A 19,113-nucleotide genomic window follows, 5' to 3' on the forward strand; every position below is an offset into this window, starting at 1 on the left:
TGAACTGTAAACTAAACAGCAATAAATGCTGAAAATCTGAAGAAAAAATGGGAAAGAACAATCAGGTTTGGGTAGTATCTTTATAGGGCACAGGCAAATTGATATTTCCGATCTGAACCATTCAGGAGCATGTTCTCATTCAGGGCCTGCACCTGAAATGTTGAACTGTCTCTTCTCGTCACAAATGCTGCCTACCTGAGAAGTGTTTTTAAGGTTTCCTCTTACTTTCAATGGCTTTTGCCTCAAAGTAGTTGGATTTTATCAGCTTTTGGATCAAAGTGACTGGATTTGCATATAAGCATGTCAAGGGGAATGCATTAGATATCCTCACTTTATTTCTACCATTAGTTCAAAATAATGAAATTTTCCACATTGTGTTCATAATTAATATGACAATATAATTAAAAGGTGACATGCTATCCAACTCAAATAATAACTGTTAGAAGTTATGATCTATAATTAATATTTTATTCCTTCATCTGATTATATTGAATTATCACAAAATTGTGTTCATTTCTGTAAGGTAGCAAATTTCTATTTATCCTACAGTTGTTAAGGCTCAGTCACCATGACATAGTTGCTATACTGGATCTGTAAAAATTGGGAACCAACAAAATAAAAAATCATCTTAACTTTGTATTCGCCAATCTACCCTTTGCAGGTGCTACCACTCACAAATGTTGGTAGCAGTGACCACCATACAGTCCTCTGGAAACACAACTTCCAATAGAGGATTCACTGCAAAGTGCTGTGTTACATTATCGCTGCGTAATATTCCCTCTAATTTTTCCTGGCCTGCACAGATCTCAGAGGTCCTAGAGCATACAGGAGTGCAGTGGAAATATTGCTACCTTTTAAATGGGTAAATGTTGCTATCTTGTACATCGTCCAATATATCTAGCAACTCAAAATTGGCATCCATAAGGCATTGTGGGCCATCAGCAGGAGAATTATATTCAATCAGAATATCCCCACTCTATGGTTATTACTAAGTCAGAAGAACAACTCTTGTTGAAGGAGGCAGGAGAACACGCTAGGATCAGCACTAGGCATAACTAAAAGTGTTAACTTGCTGAAGCTACAATACAGAACTACTTACTTGCCAAACAGTGAAAATAGAATGCAACAGATAAACAGTTCCACAATCAACACGATCAAATCTAAGTTCTGGAATTCTTGGGGGAAGCAATGGCCTGGTGCTATTATCGCTAGACTGTTAAACCAGAGACCCAGGTAATGTTCTACGGTTCTGTGTTCAAATTCTGCCATGGCAGATGGTGGAATTTGAATTCAATAAATACCTGGAGCTAAGAGACTAATGACCATGGAACCATTGTTGATTGTCAGAAAAACTCATCTGATTCACTAATGTCCTTTAGAGAAGGAAACAACCATCCTTACCAGGTCTGGCCTGCATGTGACTTCAGACACACAGTAATGTGGTTGACTCTTAAATGCCCTCTGGGCAATTAGGGATCGGCAATAAATGGCCTAGCCAGCAACATCCTCTTTTCCTGAATGAATAAAATAAAAACACAAGGTGGAGCTCCACAAATATCCACATCATCAGCAATGGGTGGATGCTGGACTCCTAGCATCACAGATGCTAGTTTTCAACGAATATTTCAATTTATCCCACATGATATAAAAGAACAGCTGGAGGTATTGGATACTGCAAAGACTACCAGGTCCTGACAACATTCCAGCAATTGTACTCAAGACTCTAGAACTGACTATGCAGCTCAAGTACAGCTACAATACGCCAAGTAGAAAACTGCCCAGATACATCCCAAATACAAAATGCAGGACAAATCCAACCCAGCCAAACATCATCTATCTTTGAAGAGATTTTGATAGTACTTTCCAGCATTTGCTCATTGACACTCCATTTGGATTCTTCCAGGATCACTTGGGTCTTGAGTGCGTTACAGCCCCAATCCAAACATGAACAAAAGAGCTGAATTTCAGTGAAGAGGTGAGAGTTACTGCTTTTGACACCAAGGAAGTATTTAACCAAGTACTGAATCAAAGAATTTGAGCAAAATTGAAATCAAAAGAAGTCAGGGGAAACCTTTCTGCTGGCTGGAGACATACATGGCACTAAGGAAGATGGTTATGATTATTAGAAGTTAATTGTTTCAGCCCTAGGATAGCACTTACCCTCAGGATAGTGTCCTATGCCCAACCATCTTCAGCTACTTCAGCAATGACCTCCCTCCATCTTAAAGTCAGAAGTGAGGATGTTTTCTAATGATTGCACAATGTTCAGAACCATTTGTATAATCTCAGGTACTGAAGCAGTCCATTCAAATTCAGCAAGGCCTGGACAGTATCCGAGTTTGGGCAGGAAAGTGGCAACTAACATTTGTGCCACTTAAATGCCAAGCAAGAACACTTGCAACAAGAGAGAATCCAACCATTAGCCTTTGACGTTCAATGGCATTACCATCAGTGAATCCCCAGAATCAACATCTTGAGGCTTATTATTGTCCAGAAACTGAACTGAAACAGCCATACAAGTATGTGGATTCAACAGCAGGTCAGAGGCAAGGAGTTCTGTAGTGAATAACCCGCTTCCTTTCTTCCCAATGTCTGTTCACAATCTACAAGGAACAAGTCAGAACGTGATGGAATACTCTCCATTTGCCAAAGAGTATAGTTCCAAACAAATAACAGTATCTTGACTCCATCCAGCATAGATGCTTGATTAGCACCCTATCAACTACCTTCAAATTTCACTCCCTTCATCACTGACATACAGTGGCAGGGTGTACTATCTACAAGGTGCACTGTAGTAAATCATCAAGGCTCCTCCAAAAGCACCTTTTATACTCACACAGCTAACACCTAGAAGGAAAGGGCAGCAAACACAAAGGAACAGCATTGCCTGTAAGTTCCCCAGCAAGCCACATACCACCTGGTCGTGGAATAGTGTTCCTTCACTGTTGCTGGGTCAAAATGGAACCAGCATGATAGGCCGTGTGGCCTCCTTCTCTAATGTAAAATTTTATCGTTCTACAAAATCCAGAATTCCCTTCTCCAAGGATTACACCAGAAGGCAGCTCATAGTCACCTTTTCAAGGGTAATTAGGGTGGGCAAAAAATGTTAGTCTAGCCAGTGATGCTCATGAATAAATTAAGTAAAAAACAGAATAGGATCAATTTCAAAATTTATTTGCTGACAACACGCTAAAATTAAACAGTAGACTAAAGCGTATGCACCAATAATTTCTTGCCTGAACTTAAAAATTGCCTGTAATTTGCAGTTCTAATTTTAGATGAAACACTACAATTTTCAAAATGTGACCCCATTCATCTTTTGGGTATAATCAAATCTAAGTCAATGACCTAGATACTGAAATTTACATTGAAGTTAAACATAAATATCATATTTACTGTTTCTTTGTACATGATTATATATTGTGAAGAATTTATTTAAATCCCTTCTAATATTTGGTCTAGTCCTCAATTTTCTATGTCACCAGCAAAAAGTAGGAGTACATACCTGTCTGAATTTCGCTCTAGCCTCCTTTTCTTTCATTCTTCCATGAGCAACTAAGTAATCAAACACCTCTCCTATAAACAAAATAAAGTTCAACAATTGAAGCTGTAATTGATAAATTTAGTGATTAGTTATTTTGAGAATAAAATTAGAGTGTTGCACAGTGATAAATATTGCAGCATGGTTTTTTAAAAAATTAGTCTGACAACTCTGATGAAGTAGCCATAATCTTGCGGTGGTACTAGGGTTCTCAGCTGCCAGCTGGGGAGGTAACTGGAGCTCCGCATCATCCCTTTTAGGTAAAGCCTGTGGAATCTTGCTCCATTCAGGCACTTGACAGCCAGCCTTGCCCCGTGATCCAAGCCTCACTTACTGACTTATTAAGAAGTGCCAGCCAATCAGCTTTATTGTAGGATTGTTGAATGGCAGCACGATGGAGGTGGTGATAATTGTTGCTATCATAGCACATTCCTGAAGCCTTGGATTCCTGGTTAAAGGTCGAGTGATGGCAGGAGAGTTCATGCAGGGGATTTAGAGAAACATGGATCAGTGGTAAGCGCAAAGATGAGTCCATAGCTCCTCCTCCAGTGCAGGATACCTTGACAATGAGCATCTCTGAAAAGGAGGACAACTTGCTTTGGAGCTCTCACAAACTTCAGCAGGATTTGCTTATTCACTTCAGTGAACTATTTGCCAAATTAACAACAGTAGCGGCTAGATTGGACTCTCCAACTGCCACTGAAGGGCCTCAGCTGGCAGCAGGACAGGCAGGCTTCCACCATTAAGTGGAAGCAGGAAAGTGTACAGGTGCCTACTAGCAACATTCTTGTCTGATTAAATGCCCCGCACCAAACCTATGATGGGGGAGGGCATAAAATTCAGTCCATTGTGTATATTTAATACATAACAGGAGAAGTGTGTGCAGATTGATCTGTATTTGTTAAATTTAAGCTCAGCACCATTTGATTGAAATCACTTGTTACTGGTAAAATACTGTTACTCAAATGTCAGGAACAGATTATTTACTGAGCTGCATATTCATAATTTATCAACTGGAAGGTCAAGGGCAGCAGGTGCATGGGAACACTATCTTCAAAGTTCCACTTCGAGAAATACCATCCTGATTGGGCTCAATTTACTGTTTTGTCATCACATGGACTAAAGTGGCTCAAGCCAACACTGCACTACCATCAGTTTCAAAAGGAAAATAGGGAGAGGTATTTGTTTCAGTTTCCACAGTGAAGAATACTAACACCATCCCAACAGTGACAGGTAATGAAGAGGTTATGAAAAGAGAGGAACTTAGAACAACCATCACCAGTAAAGGAAAAGTACTGAACCAATTATTGGGATTGAAGGTAGACAGGTCCCCTGGGCCTGATGGCCTACATCCTAGGATCTTAAAAGGAAGGGGGAGCAGAGATAGCGTGCGTATTCATTGGCTATGATATTCAAAAATTCCCTGGATGTGGGAATAGTTCCAGTGAATTAGCAAAATGCTAATAAAACACACTTATTCAAAAAGGGAAGGAAACAGAAAGTAGGAAACTATAGACCAGACAGGTGGTTATAGATAAAGTATAATTTTTCATCGGGAAATTGTTCGAATGCATTATTAAGGAAATAACAGGAAATTTGCAAAGTCAAAACATAATCCACCAGAGTCAGCATGGCTTTACGAAGGGTCTTATGTTTGACTAAGTTGCTAGAGTTCTTCAAAGATTTAACAAGTAAGGTGGATAACGGGAATTCTGTAAATGTAGTATATGAAGATTTCCAGAAGGTATTTGATAAAGGAGTTGTACAAAAGGTTAATGCACAATGTAAGATTTCATGGGGTTAGGGGTAATTTATCAGCTTGAATGGAGAATTGGCTAACCAACAAAGTAGAAAGTCAGGATAAATGGGTCTTTACTTGGTTGGCAATATGTAACTAGTGGTGTGGATATAAGCTTTAGTGGGAAACCAAAACTGCCAATTATAACAAATATATAAAATCTTGAAGGACTCCTAATGCCATTACTGGATGTTTGTTGGAACAGTCATATAACGATCTCAAAAAGCAAAGACAATAAAAAAGATTTTCGGGTCACTACAGCAATCTATGAAACCATCAACTCAGTGCTTGGCTATACCAAAACAGGTATGATTCTGACATCAGAAAAGGCTGCAACATTGATGTAGAAAGCCTAGATTAGCATGTTTTCAAAACTATTGAACAATTCTTTTTACCTAAGCATTAAAGTATTGATAGCCTTGACAGTACACCCATATGACTAACGAACATAATTTAGATCCAAGTTCTAAGAAAAGATTGAGAAAACTTGCTATGAGTTCTCTAGCAAAATAAATTTTGGAGTAATTAAATTGAAGACTGATGTGGCAAATACTAGGAAGATGCAAAATCAAAGGCTGGGGCAGCAAGAGGAAAGGAAAGTGTGTCAACTCTGGAGGCAAATAAAAAACAGATTTTTAGAATAAATTATCAGGTAAATCCCCTGAAACAAATACTAAAAATGGTTTCAACAGGAATCTAGATATTCTTCTCGAAAGGGGAGGGACATTAATTCTTTCATTAATATGGTGTTTTGAAGGCAGTTACAGTTACAAAGATACCTGTACCTTTTCCAATTTCTTGCCCAAATGTTCTTTAACAGCTAATGAATGCTGGTCGCCTGGTTAATTCATGAAAACCAACAAATCTATAGTCCTTGAATAGTCAAACATTAAAACGGATTAGAATCTAACAACCAGCAAATTCCGGGTAAATATTTTCCTTTTGCAATCTTGAAAGAGACTGAGCAAAATTCATTCACTCCCAGATTAGTTACTAATTTAATACAAACTATGATTTGGAGACACCGGTGTTGGACCAGGGTGTACAAAGTTTAAAAAAACCACTCAACACCAGGTTATAGTCCAACAGGTTTGTTTGGAAGCACTAGCTTTCGGAGTGCTGCTCCTTCATCAGGTGGTTGTGGAGAATAAGATTGTAAGACAGAATTTATAGCAAAAGTTTACAGTGTGATGTAACTGAAATTATATATTGAAAAAGACCTGGATTGTTTGTTAAGTCTCTCATCTTTTAGAATGACCGTGTTGGTTTCTTTCATATGTAAATAATAAAACTTTTTTTTTAAAAAACCTTACATTCATTTTGGTGTCATGTCGGCCCAGATAATATATTGAAAGTGTTAGGTCCCTGTGTGAGGCTGTCTATGCCACAATGGTTAGACTGATTCTAATCTAAAAAATAGATTTACAGAATCTTACATGGATTCGTGCAGTTTTTGAGCAAAATGAAATGTAATTCTGCAAGTACAAATTCTGTGTGTGTGTGTGTGTGTGTGTGTGTGTGTGTGTGTGTGTGTGTGTGGGGGGGGGTGGGGGGGGGGTGGAATATGAGTATCTGAGAGAGAGTGTATGCATGTGTGTATGAGTGTGAGCGTAAAGGGGTACAAGTCTATGAGAGGGTGTGTGCGGGAGTGTTTGTGAGAGTGTATAAGAGGGGGTCTGCATGAGTGTCTCTCTCTGTAGAGAGTGTGTGTATAGTGCAATGGGGTCACCTGTAGTGTGATATTAAGATAACATCGTTTTCACCACCTCGTTGGTTCAGTTGCCTTTTTGGCTCCATTTATACACACTTAAACAGAAGGTTGGTGATTCAAGCATATACCAAAGCCGGAATATATAATTTAGAGTTGTCCAAACTTTTCACGAGGAGCCATGTTTCAATTTTTTTTCTCACAAGGCCAATAGGCAAATTTCATAAAAAGAAAGTTTGGCATAACATTAAACACAAAATAAAAAATAAAAATTGCAGTAATAAATGTAGTGATTGTAACAGTGGTCAGCCAGGTGGGCTGTGTAGAGTAAGAGTCCCCTAATTAGACCAGATTAACAGCACCAATCAGGGAGCCCTGGCTGATAGATAAGCACAGGAGTATCCGAAATCCTGTTCACCAAGAGCTAGCTCTGAGGGAGCTAGATCAGTGTCAAGCACTCTCCACATGTAAATAAAAGGTGACTTTATGGTGGCATTAAGACCGCCAAAGCCTGACAAAATTCCACTAAGCGGGAGAGATCGTTTATTTCAGAGGATGATGTTTGGTGTATGAACTATGGTAATGGCCCGGCATGGTCAATGTGAGGTCAGGTCCAGTGATGTACATAATTCTGTTAGGTGCGATGGTCCTCAACACGCACATGAACCATATAAAAGCTGCAAATTAACGAACAGTACTGATACAAAACCATTGCTAACTCCTTGACTGCCTTTCTGACTGTTCGACAACCAATGGGCTCTCCCTCTCCGTCAAGTGTTGAAGATACCTCAGAAACTGAGATGGACAGGGCGGATGTCATCACCTCAATGCTTTTGCAGCCTGAAGAAGAGAATGAATTTCCCCCAAGACACTCTGGGTGCCAGAGGCAAGCTACTGTGCATTACACACTGCCTGTATCAGAGGCAGAGTTGGAGGAACCTGACCTGATGCTAAAATACCCCAGGAGGAGCTATACAAAACCAGTCAAGGTCATCGGACTCAGAGGTAGAGGGTTGAAGTGATTGTAACAAGGTCAGCCAGGTGAACCTCATAGAATGAGTTCCCTGATTGGACCATATTAACAGCCCAATCAGGGAGTCCTGGCTGACAGATAAGATCAGGAGTGTCCTGTGGGTGCTGGGGAAAAATAAGCAATACGGCAGTTAGGCGGTAGTGTGGGGGTTAAAAAGAAAATAAAAGAACAGAAGTGTCAGGGAGAGGTGGGTGCCACAGGGGGTGGAGTGCATTATTTCCCCCTCCAACTCTATTTTGATTTAATCCCTGCCCTCCCCTTCACTGTTTGATCACACAGCATTGCCCTTTGATGTGAAGGGCATTGCCTGTCACTGGCCACTCGGGTGTTTTCCTATCCTCCTGGTAGTGGAAATTGAATAAAGATTCATGCACCTTGTGTCTCTCACTGTCTCACACCTGCACAAAAAAAAAAGAACAGGAGCGTCAGACATCCTGTTCATTCAGAGAGTTGGCTCTGAGTGAGTCCAGGATGCTCCAAGTATCAATTAAAAGGTTACTCGGTGACAGGATATCAGCCTGTGGAGTTATTTTATGAAGAAAACAATTTGCTTCAACCATTGGTTACTTTCACTTCTTACAATTTCATAAAGCTGTTCACTGCTCATGAAGTGATCTGCCCTACACTGGTGAGACTAAATGGTGACTGGTGACCATTTTGTAGACCACCTTGATCCTGGATCCTGTCCCCAAACCTTGTTGCCTGCTGTTTTAATTCCTTGCCGTGTAACCAACCTGACCTGTCTATCTTTAGACTGTTATCATGTTTCAATGAGGCTCAATGCATCCTCTTGGAACCACTTGATGTTTGATTGGGCATTTCACAACCTTCTGGAGTTCAGCAACTTTAGATCAAAACCTCTGCCCCCATTTTTTTAGTGTCTTTTCACAAATGGTGTGTAGATTTGGTCTTGAATGGTTAACTTGCAGCTATGGCAATGGCCAATGTGATTTCTTTCAAAACACAGTACAACAGACAGAATTCTGGAAAATAATGAGGTTTTGCTTGCATTGGGTGAACTTTATAAGCAGAAATCACAAACAGTTGTGCAACAGAATTATTTCTTTGGTTCTGGAGGAAGATCCAGTCTACCCTTTTGTTTTAGATTTGCAAAGATCTTGTCTGAGGGGAATGTATAAAACAGTTGTGTGTAATAAGAAGAGAGGGCTTGAAACTATTTTAAATATTTTTTTTCTTAAGGTAACTACTTAAGTCTGAACGTTCCAGACCAAAAAAGTGTTCCATTAAAATCTTGAAAGGTTATTTGAAACGGAGAAAGTCTGAGATCTGTTGCATAAAGTCCTAAGGAAGAGACTCAGATTCTCAGGACCAAGATTTGAAGCATCTTTTCTGTTAAATTAAACCCTTTAGATGTGACAGAGAAAGGATATAGCACTGGGAAGCAGTACTGTTCGGATCATTGAGAGTGTACTTTACTATCATTTTGAAATTTTTAAACTTGTGTTACCTGTAAATAGTTTGCTTATTCTATGTTATTCTTCATTTCTTTTGTGTAATACACTTAATCTGTGGCATTGCATGTTGTGCTTCAAAGACTTGTTAAAACCAAAAAATAACAGAACACAATCTATCAAGCCAGATTTCAGTCCAGAGATCTGACCTGTCCAGGAATAGCATCTGCTGGGATCATTACTCTTGGTTCCTCTTTCCAGTCTAACTTACACTTGATCAATCATTTTTATCTTTTCTCAGTTCATATGAAAGGCTCAGAGCTAAACTATTAACTGCTTCGCTCTCTATAGATGCTGTCACCTGCTGAGCGTTTCTAACATTCACCATCAGAAAACAGATCAACCACTTATTCATCCCATCACATTTTAGGAAGTTGTACCGGGTTGCTGACAAAATAATTAATACATTCCAATTCAGCACAGTATCCACTGAAAAGGTGTGGCATAATAAAACATTGTACAAAACCAAATATTCTTCCTTATAAGATCCAGAAAAATATCAGATCCTCATTAAACCAAAATAATTATCAATATTACTTTCAGATGAATTCCACTTACCTCCACTTGCATATTCCATCACTAAATAGAGAGTCTTCTCTGTTTCAATAACTTCAAATAATTTCACTGGAAAACAAAAATGAAACATCTAGCATATTGATGAGGACAGATAAATGTCTAATTCAACACATATATGAAAGATAGTTCAATTATGTTAACAGAGAACTCAATTCCAGCTAATGTATGATTGAGCTATGTATGTTTTTAAAAATGCAATACAGTACATTTTGTATATTAAAGATAATGTAACTTCTCTTTTCCTGTATTTTTACTGTCTCTATCTTCTGAAAGAATTGGCTCCTTGCTAGAGTGATTGCCTTTTAGTACCTCACCTAAAAGGGTATTTCTTATTTGTGGGTGTAGATAGCAAATTTTGTTAGGATTGTAGGAGTCATCACAGGCAAACCTAAGATAATACTCAATAGAAGCCCTGCATTACAATAAAAAGTAGCAACACCAGTTGACTTTTACCTTATATAGCACGCAAAAACAACATTTTTCACTGTATCTCGGTACATGTGACAATAATAAATCAAACAAACTCAAACTTTACTTAAGGACCAAGAGGATAACTGTAGTCAAATACCAGTGTTCTGGTAAGAACTGCTAAATCTGCATATTCTATGATTTAAAACTAGCACTTGGTCTTGCTCACTGTGTATGCGCTAGTTAAAGTACTGGGAAAGCCTGCTTCATTTTTTTTTAAAGATTAAATTTATTTGAATTTAATTTCTTCATGAATAAGGGCATCACAGGGAAGTGAATAGGCATTGTTGCCTATTCCTGAATGCACCTAGAATCAGTGAGAGCAATGTCAGAGGCAGTTAAGAGTCAATCACATTACTGTGGGACTGAAGTCACATCAAGGCCAGACCAGGTAAGGATTTCCCTCCTTTTAGGGCATTAGTGAACCGGACATGTTTTTTATGACAAGAGAGAATACCCTGGTAGCTTCATGGTCCCCATTAAGACTAGATTTAAATTCTAAAATTTTAAATTAAATTGAATTCTATCAGCGACTGTCATGGTTTAAACACATGGCTCCAAAATGGGATACTGCGTTATTAGGCAGAAGTGGGTACTGCAGATGCTGGAAATCAGAGTCTAGATTAGAGTGGTGCTGGAAAAGCACAGCAGGTCAGGCAGCATCTGAAAACAAACATTTTGGGCAAAAGCCCGTTGTCAGGAATGAGTTATTAGTCTGGTAAAATTACCATGGTCTCCTCCTCGAATTCAGTAAGTAGAAAATAATGTGCTCTAATAGAAATCTAGCTACTCTAACTTTGCAGTGGCAAAATTCTCAAATGCTTGGATAATCGGCAATGTCAATGCTCTTTTGTGTACTCGCATAAAGAAGATAAACATACAATATAGCTTTTAGCTCCTGAATATGCTCAAACATAAAACTCAACTCTATAGTCTCCTAAAATTAACTTGTAACTTGGCTGATTGTGGATAGCACATATTAAGAAAGATGTTAGTCAAAATATTTTACAATGTTAAGTAATGGATTATATTCCCTTTGATCTATGAATCAATAATAAATCAGTATAGATTTAAAATCATCACCTTAATAAAAAGAAAGTGTTAACGTTTGTTTTCTTTCACAAAGGGCTACTGTGGCTTGGAATGTTCTAGCAGAGAAATCACTGGAAGCAAAATCCATAATTGCTTTTAAAAGCTAAGTGGTTAAACCGCTAAAACAAAACAAAAATACTTAAAAGCTTACAGTTCAAGAAACTCTGTGGATAGGACTTTCAAAGAACTGGAATGGACACAGCAAACAAAGCCTAACTCCAGGCTGCAAAATTCTTTCATATCTCTGTACATCCAAAATTAATTCAGACTGCACAACAGTCTGTCCTGACAGTTAAGAATGAAGGAAAAATGTAAACCATCTGGAGAAAGAGAGAAAAAGAAACAGGAAGAGGGAGAAAGGGGAAGTGGGTTACAGGCATAAGGGAAGGTAGACTAAAGGAGGAATAAACTTTAACAAATGAGTGGTAAAACAAGGTGATTAAATGACTGTAGTGAATTAACTACCCCTCCAGGTTAGCTTTAAAATCAATTTTAATGATCAAAATAAATGCCCAGGAAATTCAACCATCATGGGACAGAAAGCATTGGCCCAGATCTTCTAATAAGTATAGGGAGTGCTACTTCCAAACTTGATCACATAAAATACTACACACTTCAGTCAACTAAATTCACTTTGAGTGATATAAATAAGTCGCTGAAAGCACAGGATATTACAAGAGCTGACAGCATTCTAGCAATAGTATTCAGGAACTTGAGTCCCTCGCCATGCTGCTCATGTCCAGCTACAACACTGACATCTACCCAATAGTGTGAAAAATTGCCCAGTTATGTCCCATACACAATAAGTAGGACAAATCCAACCCAACCAATTACTGCCCCATTGGTGTATTCTTGATCATCAAAGTGATGGAAGGGATCATCGATGCTATCTAGCATAGCAATAATTTGCTTTCTGACACACAGTTTGGATTCTGCCAGGGCCACAGAGTCTTGAACTTATTACATTCAAACATGGACCAAAAAAACTAATACCCAGAGGGGATGTTAGGATATTCACTCATACCATTCAAGACTCCTCAGATACCAAACCTGTCAGTGTCTAAATGTAGCAAGGCCTGAACAATATCCAGGCTTGGGCCAGCAAGTGGCAGTATTTGCATCACAGAAGTGTCAGTCAATGCCCATCAACAACAAAAGAATCTTCCCATTGTCTTTTATATGTACCTTGACATGCAATGACATTATCATTGGGTGAGGTAAGCTGGACACTCTGATAAGTGGCACACCTGCTGAGTTCTCAGAAGCTCAATAAAGTTTAAGTTGTTAGGGTGATAGGGCACACAATGGGACTGAATTTATTTTTAAAATGCTCACTTCTTAACAATAATTGTTTTAACGAGAAGACAGTCACAAAAAAGTGGAACATTGGTCAGTGGCTTTTTTTGTTTTGGAATAGTTCTTGTGAAAATGGATTCGCTGTTTTATTGAAGCAACTCTGCATTTAATAATGCTTGTGTAGTTATTCAAATGGCTTACAGATGTTGTCATTAAACAAAGCATTCTTAATATCTTAATTACAAATTTCCTTACTTGCTTGCTTTATTTTAGCATTAGTGAATTAAAATAATTTTTCAAATGTAATTTTAAAACACAGCCAGGCTTCAGAAACTGTCACACTCCGTTACTGTCACACTCCGCTACTCTCTCCCCCAGCACCACCACTGCCCCCAAAACAGTACTGGCAGTGTGTCATCCAGTAATTGTATCTATGTTGCAATTCCAATTGATCTAACCTTGAAAGTTTTTTTTATACAATATTCTGCAAGCAGTGAGATTGCCAGTGGGACGAGGTAGATTTTAAAAGCAAAATGAGAATCCTCTTTCATAATTTGAAAAATATTCTTGATCATTGGAAATTTGATGCATTTACTTTAGAAAATATCACAAATGATGTTATTTCCAAAATATCCTTTATGCCACTGTGAAAGTTAGTTCCCAGACATGTGAAGAATATGCAACACTGACACACGATAAATCCAGAGATCACTGGGTATGTGCTGTAAAGGGAATAGGCTGTCCACTCTTCAATCAGACTTCTCAAATAGATGAAAAATTCCAGAATAGGTTACGGCAACAGCAAGATCACCAGATTGGCTCGTGTTACAAAAGGTGGCACAATGATGAGGAGTTGAGTGAACAGGTCCATAATTGAAGTTTATAGAAATAAGTGATCTAATCGAACAGAAGATTCTGAAGGAATGTGACAAGACAGACAACAATATTAAAAATGAAAGAACTTTGAATGCTGGATATCAGAAAGAAAAACAAATTGTTGGAAAAGCTCAGGTTATCAGGTAGCATCTGTGGAGAAGAGTTAATGTTCTAGGTCAAATAATCCTTCCTCAGAACTGATGGTAGTAAGAAAATGTTGTCTTCTAATGCAGAAAATAGGGTGGGGGGGGGGGGGGGGGGGGGAGGAGGGGAAGGGGGTAAAGAGTAAATGATAGGTGGGGATAGAGCCCAAAGAGAGAGAAGAACAGTTGGACAAAAGAGTGGATAACAATCAGGCTGGATGAATAGCTATGAATGGGGACTGTTAGTGGCTAGGAGGTAGTGAGGACTGCAGATGCTGGATAAGGCAGTTTTGATAAAGTGTGGCGCTGGAAAAAGCACAGCAAGTCAGGCAGCATCTGAGGAACATGAGCGTCAACATTTCGGGCTTAACCTTGCATCAGGACAGAGTTAAGCCCGAAACATGATTCTCTTGCTCCTCAGATGCTGCCTGATCTGCTGTGCTTTTTCCAGTGCCACACTTTATCGACACTGTTAGTGGTTAGCAATAGATTGGGTGTAATAGCAGATAATGAAATAACAATAACTGAGGTGTGGGGATAGGGGTAATGGTCATGGGACAGCTCAGGCCCTAAAGTGGTTGAACTTGATATTGAGCCCAGAAAGCTGTAGAATTTCCAAGTGGAAAACAAAGTGCTGTTCTTCCCTGTGGTGGTGGGGGTTTGGGAGTGAAGGAGGAGTGGACGAGGGTGTTCTGGAGGGAACAGTCCCTGCGTAAGGCTGACAAGGCAGGGGAGGGGAATCTGTGTCTGGTGGGGGCATCCTGCTGGGGGTGGCAGAAATGCCAGCTAATGATTTTCTGAATGTGGAGATTGGTGGAATGGTAGGTAAGGAAAAAGGGGGACCCTATCACTGCAGTGGATGGAAAGAAGGGGGTGAAGGCTGAAGTGCGGGAGATGGATTGGACTCGGTTGAGTCTCCTGCCAACTATGATGTTGGGGATCCTTAGCTGACGAAGAAAGTGGACATTTTGGAGGCCCCCCTTTCAAAGTTGGCATCACCAGACGCAATTGCGATGGAGATGCAGGAACTGGGAGAACGGAATAGAGTCTTTACATGATGCAGGGTACGAGCATGCATAGTCAAGGTATCTGTGGGAGCTGTTGGGTTTGTAGTGCATATTGGTGGCCAGCCTACCCCCAAAAATAGAAACAGAGATGTCGAGGAAGGGAAAACAGGAGTTAGAGATGGACTAAGTGAAAGTGAGAGCATGTGGAAATTGGAAGCGAAACAGATAAGCTTTTACAAAGCTGGACAAGAGGGGAAAGTAGCATCAATGATATCATGGATGTACCGGAGAAAGAGTTGTGGGTAGGGGCCAGAATAGGAATGGAATAAGGGATGCTCCACATATACTACAAAGACACAGGCTCAACTGTGGCCCATTCAAATACCCATTGCCACCTCTCTGACCTGAAGGGAGTTAAAAGAGAAGTTGTTCAGATTGAGGATGAGCTCAGCTAGGCAGAGGAGGCACCAGATGAAATGAGGTTGGTGACTGTAGTTGATGCAATGGCCTGATGTTCCACATGGGGTCATAGTCCAGGAAGATAAGAGGAGGTGTTTGAGAACTGGTGTTCAGCCTATTCAATATAAAGGTTAGTTTGCCAGACAACATCTCACAGATATAATTTCCTTTATCTAGGGTACCTAGAATATGGGAGCATAAATCTCAGGATAAGGGGTTGATCATTTGGGATTGAGTGGAGGAGAAATTTCTGCATTGAGATGTTGTAAATCTTCAGAGCTGTCTGCTCCAGTGGGTTGCAGATATTTCAATGAATTTAATGTTGGAATAAGCAGATAGTCGATATGTCATAGAATGAAGAGTAAAGCAGAGCAGGTGAGAAAGTGGAGTTTAAGCTCAAAATCAACCATGATAATAGTGAAAGGTAGAGTCTGTTCAACAGACTTCTGGTTTTCCCCGTTCCTATTTTGTATATTTTTACGTTAACCCAAAGGACTGTGCATGTTCTGTCACATTCATTCAATACGGAGATAAAATATTTTTGATCTCTCAGGAAATCGAGGGATAGGGGAGCATGGAGGAAATTGGAGTCAAGATACAAGGTTAGCCTTGATCATATTGACATCATGAGGTCAATCCCTGGAATGGCGGGATTACCTTACACCGAAAGACTGGAGCTACTGGGCTTGCATACCCTTGAGTTTAGAAGACTGAGAGGGGATCTGATTGAGGCATATAAGATTATTAAAGGTTTGGACACTCTGACGGCAGGAAACATGTTTTTGCTGATGGGTGAGTGCCGAACCAGAGGACACAGTTTAAAAATACGGGGTAGACCATTTAGGACAGAGATGAGGAGAAACAACTTCACCCAGAGACTAGTGGCTGTGTGGAATGCTCTTCCCCAGAGGGCAGTGGAGGCCCAGTCTCTGGATTCATTTAAGAAAGAGTCAGAAGGAGCTCTCAAGGATAGTGGAATCAAGGGTTATGGAAATAGGGCAGGAACAGGATACAGATTAAGAATGATCAGCCATGATCATATTGAATGGTGGTGCAGGCTCAAAGGGCAGAATAGCCTATTCCTGCACCTATTGTCTACTGAATGGTGGAGACAGATTGAATGATGGAATGGCCTACTTCTGCTCCCAAGCAAGTTTAATCAGTATGGAAACTACAAGTCTGTAACTGTTTCCTTCACCTCTAAATGATATTTTTGAGTTGAAAATCTTTTGAAGAACAATGACAAAGGGAATATTTTATGTTTACATTGTTCTCACTACTGACCTGCACAAATGGTTAAATTGAGTGAACTGGTCTCAAACATAAATATGAAGTGCCTCTCAAGCAGCTACTCGCAAATACAAGATTTTAAAAAAACTCAAAAGGCAAGTGTCTTCCTATCAGGATATTGCTACTACATCAACCATTATACTCCTCTCAATTAAAGTTATTTATTTTCACTAACTGGGTGAGAGAGGATTAGGCAAACAGTATTGTTTGTTTTGCTTCAGCCAGAATGGGCAAACAAAGATTGATCTCCATACTTCAAAACTTCAGAATGCCCCAAAATGTTTTATTGTTGTTGCACTGCTGTAGAGTAGATTGCGGCAGCCAACTTTGACATTGCAAGCTCCCATGAACAGCCATGTAATAGAGGGAGTATATTGGCATGGATAGAGGATTAAATAACTATTAGAAGACAAGGAAAGCTGGTTTAAGGGGGGAATTTTCAAGATGGCAATTTGTAACTAGTACCATGCACAAGGATCAGTGTGATGATGTTTGTTTCCACAAGGGTATCTCCTACCACAGTACAGTCACAGATAAATCTTTCTACGTCAGATAGACAGGTGAGGGTAAGTAAGGTCAAGTATGTTTTTCCCTCTGCTGGTTATTTCCACAGGTGTCGCAAACCCAGTCTAGCAGCAAAGGACTCAGCTAGTTCGTTTAGGAACCACACTTGGTGATGGACAGCTCCCTTACTCAGTGGATTGCGTTGTTGTGGATTCAAGTTTCACCTTAGAAAATCCCATTATGAATATTCAGGATAGCACATTTGCACAGTACTGGCTGTTTGAAAGTGTCGTGTTTGGATAAGACTTTAAACTAAGGCCTTTGCTGGTCTCAGGTGACAGTAAAAGTCCCTATGCCATTATTTTGAAGATGACCAGGGGAGTTATTACAGTGGTCGAGACCAATATTTAACCCCCAATCAACAAAGTTAAAACACGTTACCAGTAACGTCATAAGATCACAAGATATAGGAGCAGTAGTGTGTCATTTGTCCCTAAAGTCTGCTATACCATTCAATTAGATCATGGCTGACCTGATCATTCCCAACAGTACTTTCCTGTTGATTTCCATAACCCCGATTAAAAAATCTGTCTCAGTGTTGAACATATGTATAAGATGGTGAGAAAAGGATTGAGAATATTCTCTGGATGTTTATATTTAGTTTAAAATTATGACTTTTACTAATTCAGTGTCTCAACCACAGCCCCCAGAAACCCGTTCCCAAACATTTCACAAAAAAAAATCTACAGGGCCTGCTCAGTCCAGCATGGTAGAAGACGACCACTTGGTAGCCCAATGAGAAAAGGCTCTTGTCTTAAACAAGGTGGAGGTTATTAGACGGGAGCAAGTAGGTACATGTTACATAAATGAAATAGACATTGTTATGGTCACAATGAGGAAGTTCTAGAGATCTTAATTTATTTTTCCCATCAAGCCCATATGGCATCATCACACTGAAGGCCTATTCAGTTTCCCTCATTCATTAGCCTTTACAGATCCTGACATCGTTACAAAGCTGTAATTTCTATTTCAGAATTGATTCCCGTTGCACCACTTGGAAAATGCAATACTCAATCCACAAGCCAATTACTCTCTCCCAATTAATGAATTCTCATTCCTCTTCATGCAAAACCCGAAGAAATAAGAACAGGTGTAGGCTATTCGACCCCTCCAATAGGATCATGGTTAAGCTGACATGCCTCTCAACCACTTTTCTGCCCTGCCCTTTAACCCTTGATTTCCCAACTGACCATAGGATCTATGACAAAAAATAAAAATTAGAGTTCTCTCCACAAATGCTGCCAGAACTGCTGAGCTTTTCCTGCAATTTTTATTTTTATCTCCGATTTACGGTATCTGCAGTTCTTTCCGTTTTTATTAAGGACTGATCTATCTCAGCCTTAAATATACACAAGAACTAGCCCCCCAACACCTATCTGCAGGAAGGAGCTCCAAAAACTCTCAACCGTCAAAGAATAAATTCCTTCTTGACACAGTCTTAAATTTGCGCTTCTTTATTCTGAGACTATGCCCTCTAGTCCTCGATTCTCCCATGAAGGGAAACATCATCTCAGCATTTACCTTATCAAGCTCCTAGATAATCCTCTATGTTATAATGAGCTCACTTCTCGCTCTTCTGAATTCCAGTGAGTAGAGTCCCAAACTGTTTAGCCTTTGTTAAATAAGACAATCCCCTCAGACCTGGGGTTATCCTAGTGAACCTTCTCTGAATTGCCTTCAATTAAATTATATATTTCCTTAAATAAGGGGACAAAAACTGCACAAAGTTCTCCGGTTGTGGTCTCATCAACATATTATACAGCTACAGTAAGACTTCCCTGTTCATATTC

At 39.6% G+C, this 19,113-nt stretch overlaps 1 protein-coding gene across 9 annotated transcripts in view; it reads right to left on the reverse strand.

Annotated features, from left to right (window-relative positions):
* mark3a (MAP/microtubule affinity-regulating kinase 3a) overlaps window positions 1–19,113 on the reverse strand; it is a 172,999-nt gene that overhangs the window by 70,198 nt on the left and 83,688 nt on the right. For all 9 annotated transcript variants that reach the window (XM_060829243.1, XM_060829244.1, XM_060829237.1 and 6 more), the window contains exons 5-6: window positions 10,111–10,176; window positions 3,506–3,576 (exon numbers count right to left, since the gene is read on the reverse strand). In XM_060829243.1, the coding sequence (XP_060685226.1) occupies window positions 3,506–3,576; window positions 10,111–10,176 (137 nt within the window). The remainder of the gene's footprint in view (window positions 1–3,505; window positions 3,577–10,110; window positions 10,177–19,113) is intronic.

This window comes from Hemiscyllium ocellatum, chromosome 8 (assembly GCF_020745735.1).
Source record: "Hemiscyllium ocellatum isolate sHemOce1 chromosome 8, sHemOce1.pat.X.cur, whole genome shotgun sequence".
Taxonomy (NCBI): Eukaryota; Metazoa; Chordata; class Chondrichthyes; order Orectolobiformes; family Hemiscylliidae; genus Hemiscyllium; species Hemiscyllium ocellatum.